Raw genomic sequence first — 8,265 nt, 5'->3', positions numbered from 1 at the left:
AAACTAGAATGGCACTCGGTAACACACGTACCTCCACCAGGCTGAACAGTTTACGTTTTGTATACCAATAATAGGCCAGCGCTTCGGATCCCAGGGTCCTGAGTTCAAATCCCACTTGGCTGTGTAATTAATGCCAGGTAGGGTTGACTCAGCCTGTCATCCTTCCAAGGTCGGCAAAAATGCTGGTATCCTGTGTCAGAGTGGCGACCCATCCAGGATTGTGCTCAATAGCCCAGAAGACTGCTTAGGCAGCACCAACGCTCTGCACAGAATATGGTCCCAATGGATGGATGGATAAGCCAGATCTGGATCCAGACCTGAATCAAAATCGAATTGGCTTGTTCTTGTCACTGAACCAACTTATCCATCAAGTTTTGTCATCATCTGCCCACAATGTTTTGAAATATCATGCTATATATCGTTTTTAGCCCCATCTCTCAATGGTGAAGAATCACTTAAAAATATAATAATAATTGTCCTATCCAGATCTAGATTCGGATTTTCTCTAAAAGTGAATCAATTCTTCCTTGTCACACACCCGTGTCCAAGTTTCGTCCAAATCCGTCCACAACTTTTTGAGATATGTTTATATATCGTTTTTAGCCCATCTTTCAATGGTGAAGAATTGCTTTTTAAAATTCCAGTACAGTAAGTCCTCGCTTTTCGCAAGGGTTGCGTTCCTGGAAAACCTTATGATAAGCGAAACTGTGTTAAACAAAACATATTTTCCCATAGAAACCAATGTGTTAAAGGGGGGATGCATTTTTGGCTCGGAATTTTTTGGACATAAACACAAATTTTTTTGACATAAACAAAACGCACTCCTCGAGTAGTGGCGACTTACCCCGAGGCTGGAGGAACGGAGTTGATTGCGGTGGACAAGTCACACTTGCGGAGTGGCAGAATTTTCCCCCTCTTCACTTGACACTGTGCTGTCACTTTCTTCACCAGCGGGAATGGTCTCTTGGCAGCCGGTTAAAGGAGCATCCTGGATGATGGATGGAGTTGGTGCTGCATCTTTTGGCTTGGAAAAATGCATGGAGAGTGGGCTGGATGGCTTTCTTTTTCTTTGCTGCGTAAAGTTCCTTGTAGCAGCAAAGGGCATCATTAACAACACAGCTAAAATCAGTGCTCCTTTCAAGATTTGGATCTTGCTCGATAACAAATTCTATGGCATTTTCAAACGAGCTGAGGATTTGGCTGAGGTTTTTCATGGTGAGATGCTTGGATGAAGGTGTTTCTTCTTCTTCCTCTTCCTCTTCCTCTTCCTCTTCCTCTTCCTCTTCCTCTTCCTCTTCCTCTTCCTCTTCCTCTTCCTCTTCCTCTTCCTCTTCCTCTTCCTCTTCCTCTTCCTCTTCCTCTTCCTCTTCCTCTTCCTCTTCCTCTTCCTCTTCCTCTTCCTCTTCCTCTTCCTCTTCCTCTTCCTCTTCCTCTTCCTCCTCCTGCGCCAGGTCTACAATTTGACTTGTAATCAACGGAACATCAGCAAACCCCGTGAAATTGTGGACACACTCGGGCCACACTTTTTCCACACAGCGTTCATTGTGGAGGCACTCACCTCCGCCTACGAATCCTTAATGTTTTCCAAAGCCATTTTTATGTTGTATGTTCGCCAAAACTCCTTGATTGATAGCTTGTCCTTATCAGTTTTTTTTGATAAGCTACAGCATGGTATGCTTAACATAATAGGCTTTAAAAGCAGCAATAACTCCCTGATCCATAGGCTGTAAAAGTGAGGTAGTATTTGGTGGTAAAAATACTACCTGCACCTTTTCACACCAGTCTTCCATATGCCGAGGATGGGCAGGAGCATTGTCTACAAGCAGCAAAGATTTGTTGTCGATGTTGTTCTCCTTGGAGTACTTCTCAACATGATTGGAGAAGTAATTGATCACGTAATCGTGGGTCAATGCCCCAGTCATCCAAGCCTTTGTATTTGACCGCCATATTACAGGAAGTTGTGGCTTGAGGCAACCCTTTAGCACTCGTTGGTTTTCAGAATCGTAAACAAGAAGCGGCTTGAGTTTTACATCCCCTTCTGCATGTCCACCGAGTAATAAGGTCAGCCTGTCCTTTGCTGCTTTAAACCCTGGAGCAGTCTTATCTTCTCGTGCAATGTATGTACGGGAGGGCATTCTTTTCCAAAACAATCCGGTTTCGTCAATATTGTAGACTTGCTTCGGTGCGTAACCCCCCTCCTCAATCATCTTCTTCAACTTTGCTGGAAACTCTGATGCGGTCCGCACTAACATAATAAACGCTCCATGTTGTGCATGGCACCATCTCTCATTCTCGTTCGTGTCGTTGCACTCGAACTGGTCGCAATCTGTGATATTTTCTTTATCTTTGCCGAACTTTGAATGATCTAATGTACAGTCGATGCAGCGATTGCATGCGCGCAGCCGATTACCGTTGTCCCTTCACCTCGTTAATGTCTTTTAATTATATCCAATTTTATCTTCAATGTGACAGCCTTTCGTTGTCTCTTGAAACGAGGTGTGCTCGGCAAAAGACTTGTGGGTCGCTTGGGATTCATACTGGAAGGTATGCAGGCGAGCGTGAAGAGAAAACAGCACAGCGTACGGTACATGCGCAGTAAAGTGAAAGTGTGTTTATGCGCATCCTGTGTGATTGTTGTTTTTTGCTGGCAGTTGGAAAGTTTTTTTTTTTTTTGCGTTTTTCCTTGCAATGACATTACGATAGGCATAAAATGTTCGCGATAATTGAAAAATTGGTCATTAAAACTAAATTGCGAATAATCGAAACTACGATATGCGAACTTCCGGGTAGCGAGGACTTGCTGATTATCTGGATCTTGACGAAAATCTAATCATTTAGTTGTCACACACCCAACCTGCCCACCAAATTTTGTCCGAATCTGCTCACAGAGAGACAGAGAGACAGACAAACGGGGTGAAAACATAACCACTGCCTACTATCGGTGGTAGAAGTTATAACAGCCAGTATACAATAAACAAATATAAATGAATCGGTAAATAAACCCATTTATCCCTTATTGCCCTCGGACAACCCAAATGTTGCACATTTCTTCACAGTTCTCATCTTCGGGCCCGTTCACTCACTCGACAAGAACACAGTACAGGGAATACAAATAACAAGGCTGATCGGTCAATTGCAAACCCAGAGGCAAGCTCGGAAGCAGAGTTATCAGGAGCTCTCTGGTGCAACCCGGCATAAAAACTCCTAAAGCTCCATAACTGTTGTTCCCTCAAAGCCCTCTGCTCTGGGGATTAAATATTTACAAGTGCGGAACACTTAGCTCCACACATTCAGAGACTCGCACATTCTCCTTCCTCCTGTCTCTCCTCTCGGAGTAATTCTCGCTCTCTTGGCTCCCATGTCTCTCTCTTTCGCTCTCTCTCAGAGAAGTGACGGTCAACCGCCTCTGTGTCAGCTGTTTTGCCAACTGACATCAAAGAAGCTCAATCTTTTTCAAAGCATCCGTTAACACTCAACCGCCTGCACGATCAGCTGCCGATCTGGCCGCGTGCTGGGCTGCGTGAGCGAGCTCCTGTGTCGAGGCAATTGCCGACTTTGTAAATGCTGTTTCCCCACACCTGTACATTTTCATTTCTTGAGCCGCAAAGCTCTAGTGTGCACTTTTGTAAAGACATGTAAATAGAGGAAAACATTAATAGCGACAGCCAGAGGGTTCAGTAGGGTTGGTAAAACAAATCTATCACTGTATATATGCAATTCGTATCTATTGCACAAATGGTACGTCATGCTTATCTGAACAAATGCTAAGAAATAACTGTCATTCTACTAAACAGTTTTGTTGACCCTTAAATATCATTTCCATAACAATACTTTATTTCCCCCCTTTATATGTAGATTGTTATTTGTAGATGATCTGATGAGGTCAGTACTTTGTGATTATATATGCACTTCATCCACCAGTCGGTCCAGTATCTTACTATTTATTGCCTTAAACACTTTGCTTCTCAAAAGTTTTCAACATGGTCGATTCACCAATGTTGGCCTCGTCGGATTATCCTAAAGGAGGCCATCTATTTATTGTATATTCAAAAATGACGTGCAAATTATGCTTTTTGAAGGTTTTGCTTGAGTTTGGTATTAACAACAGTGCCAAAAGTTCAGATTTTATTATCATGATTACTCCTAATAGGCGTCCACAGCCATCCTTGACCGTGTTGTGGAACATCGGCCGAGGCCCTCACTTTTTTTAATTACAGTACTTTTATTCAAAATCTAAATGCATGAAATAGACAGAAGGTAGGAGGTCACGTACTGACAATGGAGCAGTCGGACATGTGGGTGCAACAAACAAAGGGATGAATGACCAGGAGGAGATAGAAGGGGAAAGGAAATATGGCTACCTGCAAATTTGAGAGAGGCTTAATGAGGGCAGAAAATATCACAAGTTGGAATGGAGGATGACCCGAGATGGTGGAAAGGTTGAATCGCGCACCTCCGATGTCTGCACTAAAGCCATTACATAATCCAGCCACAAAGGTGATCATATCTGGCTTGGAAGGCATATAATTGATGCTTGTCCACAGGCTGAACCAGAAGGATTTTCCCAGTTCCACCTGTACGTGTGTGCCGCCTTCCTTACCCACTGGCGCAAAGAAATCTTGAGCGAAAAGGACTTCCAGGTATGAAATGAACTGTACTTCATTGGAAATGAAGCTTAATTGTGAGTTTTTGGCTCTTCATTAAATTTAAACATTAAGTGATGTCAAGATGGCAAAGAGATAGAGGTTGATATTTTATTAAAAATGGAACATTGTTATTTCAAGGTAATTTGATCACTTGCCACTCCCATCACCCCCTCTTCAGCACTTCCTTTCATCTCGTGTTTATTCTTATCCTCCATTCCATTCCTCTCAAATCTCATTTTGCTTCCCCTTTTCTCTTTCGACCCCAAAGGTAAAATATGCGTATAAATCGCAACCCCTCAAAGTATGGAGCATCCTGTTCTCTCATTCCTTTCTACATTTTACTTCCTTTAGGGCCTGATGCTACTACTGCAAAATCTTCCCACAATGCATTGGGGGAACGAAGAGGTCAGCCTTCTCCTCGCCGAAGCGTACCGGCTCAAATTCATGTTTGCGGATGCTCCCAATCACTACCGCCGTTAACCGGTGGTGGTGGTGGTGGTGGTGGTGAGCATGCACCAATCAACAATCATCAGCAGTTGTGTGGTTTTTCTCGGTGCTCAATTGAGCAGGAGCTTAAAATCCCCCATAATGATCGTTGGTTTTTTTCCCTGCTGCTAAAGGAAGTCGAAAGAAGGGTTGTTCATGTGTACGTGTTAAGCCCAGGAAGGTAACGTTGGGAAACTAATGTTGTATGGAGCAGGGAAGGTTCGTTAAGGAGATCTTGCAAACTCTCTCGTTCAAGTTTCATCTAGTCTATGCTATGATGACACAAGTAGGTCTTTGCAAATGGACTCGGCTGGGATATCTATCAAGGCATTGCCATGATCCATTAGGGTGGTGGCATTGTCTACAATGTCCCCCACTCCCTTTCCTCCTTCTCCCCGAGTCGGTCTCAAACTAATTGTTTTTTTTATAAACTTACGAGGTCATTGTTTTTTTTTTTTGGTTTTTTTTTTAACACTCCCATATTTAGCCAGGGTGTATCTGGCTGCCCATTACATCTCCTGTGACTGCTGTACCGTTGTGTGTGTGTGTGTGTGTGTGTGTGTGTGTGTGTGTGTGTGTGTGTGTGTGTGTGTGTGTGTGTGTGTGTGTGTGTGTGTGTGTGTGTGTGTGTGTGTGTGTGTGTGTGTGTGTGTGTGTGTGTGCTTCAAATGGGGGTAACATTTTTCAAATGCAATGATAAGTTTGAAAAATGTGAATTAATGTTTGGGATTTCAAAAGACCTTCAAATCCTGCCTCGTTTCATTTTTTTTTTTCTCCCCCACTTTTCCGTTCGTCCAAGATGTCGTGAGTGTTGAAAACTACCCTTTTTAAAATCCAGACTAAAGTCGTCGTAATTGTTCATAATTTTTACCACATTGTGTTATTCAACCGTGCAACACGGCGTGGGACCGTATGCAGCCCGCTGCATTTTAAGCGGTAAACGTGCCGGGATGGAACCACGCCTCCGCCTGTCCTACGACGTCACATCCCTCCCTCCATGTCCCCCACCCCTTCCCAAATGAAAATCACTTGCGTTGTCATTATTTATATAATCTGTGAAGGAATATTTCCCATAAGCTAAATCGTGAAGGTGTAGGCGTCGTGGAGAACCTAAAACGCATCGTGTGTTTCACAGTATGGCTTGCAGGTCAAAACGTACGGTGAACTCCAACACTTTACGGTCCTTGGTTTGTTGTAAATACGATGAAACGATTAAATGATGAATTTTAATTGTCGAAAGTGACTAAATTTACATCGTTATGCTAACGCTTGCTAAGTGGGAACCTTTGCGAACAACCCCACAGCAATTTTTCTATCATTGTTGTGTGCAGCAGGTTTTTGTCTGTAGTTAAGAAACTTCGCTATATATATATATATATATATATATATATATATATATATATATATATATATATATATATATATATATATATATATATATATATATATATATATATATATATATATATATATATATATATATATATATATATATATATATATATATACTTGTGCCGGTGGATCTTCCAATTATCAAACTGAGTGATTTGGACTTTTTATCATTGCGATATCATTTTGTTGTTGCTAATTTTCTGCTACAAAAGGTTTTAGTTAATTAGACTTTTGGATGATTTGGGGAGGGTGTTTGGTGAGAGAATGCCTGGAGGTTTGTGTTGTGTTCGAAATGCTGTACATAAGGTTGGTTGCTTGTAAATACGCTGGGAGCAGCCCGACATTATGTATTGGAGAAGATGGGGTTGGTATCTAACCCTGAGGATGTATATGCCTTAAACGTAAAATAAATCGCATTATACCACAAGGCTTGGATGTCCTGCTTTGCTCATTTTTGACCACATTAATTGTGAAGTTGACAATCAATCAAGCCTCTGGTGAAATATTTTACTGAGGACAAATATGAAAAATGTTTTGTTCACCAACTGCGATTAAAGAGTCTCAACACCGTGAAAACTAAGGCCTTCAAGATCAATTGGGATCTCCTGCAATGAAGTTGAGTCTATTGGCCTATCACTTTCACATCTCAGACAAGTCGGTGGTCTCTGTCTTCTCCCTCCTCCTTTCTGGTCTTGCACTCTCTGGTTGTTCCGTGTTTTGTCCCCCACCCCCTTCCCAGGTTCCTGTCCACAGGGTGCACACTGTCCACCAGCAACCCACTTCTGGTGAAAATGTAAAAATTCAGGATCACTGCTCACCTCCACTCATTCATTATCCCGCCCCCCGGAGGGAGGGAGCGGGATATTGTAATCGTCCGGTTTGTTTGTCTGTTTGTTTGTTTGTTTGTCTGTTAGTCTGTCTGTCTGTCTGTCTGTCTGTTAGCAACTTTACGGCAAAACAGCTTTAGCAAACACTATCAAATTTAATCCACAGGTGGGCAATGAACCTTGGACGACCCCATTAACTTTTGGGTCCAATTGGATCAAAGGTCAAGGTCAAGGTCACGAAAAGATCAAAATCGTTTTTCGCTCATAACTTCGTCAAAAATGATCTGATTTACTTCAAACTAAGCTGAGAGTGAACCTTATTCTATTTGTCACTTATAACCCTACCCATTCCTACAGTGAAAAATGCATATTTGTGAAGATCGGTAGGGTCTGAAGTTTTGGGGGTCATCGTCATCAGTCAAAATTGCATATTTTCCATTATGAATCAAACAAGTGGTGCCAGGCACAACAAATCCCGCCATTTAAGGCATAAAGTTATTTTGGGGATCAAATTTAAATTTGATGTCTCCTTAACCTGAATGTTGATTATAAGGAATATTTTAGTCTTGGTTTGAAGTCAATTAAACCATTTTTGACGAAGTTATGAGCGAAAAAGATTTTGACCTTTTCGTGACCTGACCTTGACCTTTGACCTAATTGGACCCAAAAGTTAATGGGGTCGTCCGAGGTTCATTACCCTCCTGTGGATACAATTTGACAGTGTTTGAGCCAGCCGTTTTCCTGTAAAGTTTTATTTTCGTAGCCATGTTTTAGTTTCAATGGAAATTTTGTAATTTTGACCAATGACCATGACCCCCAAAACTTCAGACCCTACCGATCTTCACAAATATGCATTTTTAGTACATCTCTACCGAGATGACCTAATAAAGCCGGACCAAATATTCGTCCGTCCA

At 42.1% G+C, this 8,265-nt stretch overlaps 1 protein-coding gene across 2 annotated transcripts in view; it reads left to right on the top strand.

Annotated features, from left to right (window-relative positions):
• The window catches only part of TBC1D22B (TBC1 domain family member 22B), a 59,367-nt gene extending 52,416 nt beyond the window's left edge, over nucleotides 1-6,951 (top strand). For both annotated transcript variants that reach the window (XM_085863525.1, XM_085863524.1), the window contains 2 exons: nucleotides 4,545-4,640; nucleotides 4,998-6,951. In XM_085863525.1, the coding sequence (XP_085719651.1) occupies nucleotides 4,545-4,640; nucleotides 4,998-5,126 (225 nt within the window). In that variant the 3' untranslated portion in view covers nucleotides 5,127-6,951. The remainder of the gene's footprint in view (nucleotides 1-4,544; nucleotides 4,641-4,997) is intronic.
• Nucleotides 6,952-8,265: the final 1,314 nt, after the last annotated feature.

The sequence above is a fragment of the Eptatretus burgeri genome, chromosome 18 (assembly GCF_056783735.1).
Source record: "Eptatretus burgeri isolate ZD-2024b chromosome 18, Ebu_testis_v1, whole genome shotgun sequence".
Classification (NCBI taxonomy): Eukaryota; Metazoa; Chordata; class Myxini; order Myxiniformes; family Myxinidae; genus Eptatretus; species Eptatretus burgeri.
This window is presented reverse-complemented; position numbering and strand designations above follow the sequence as displayed.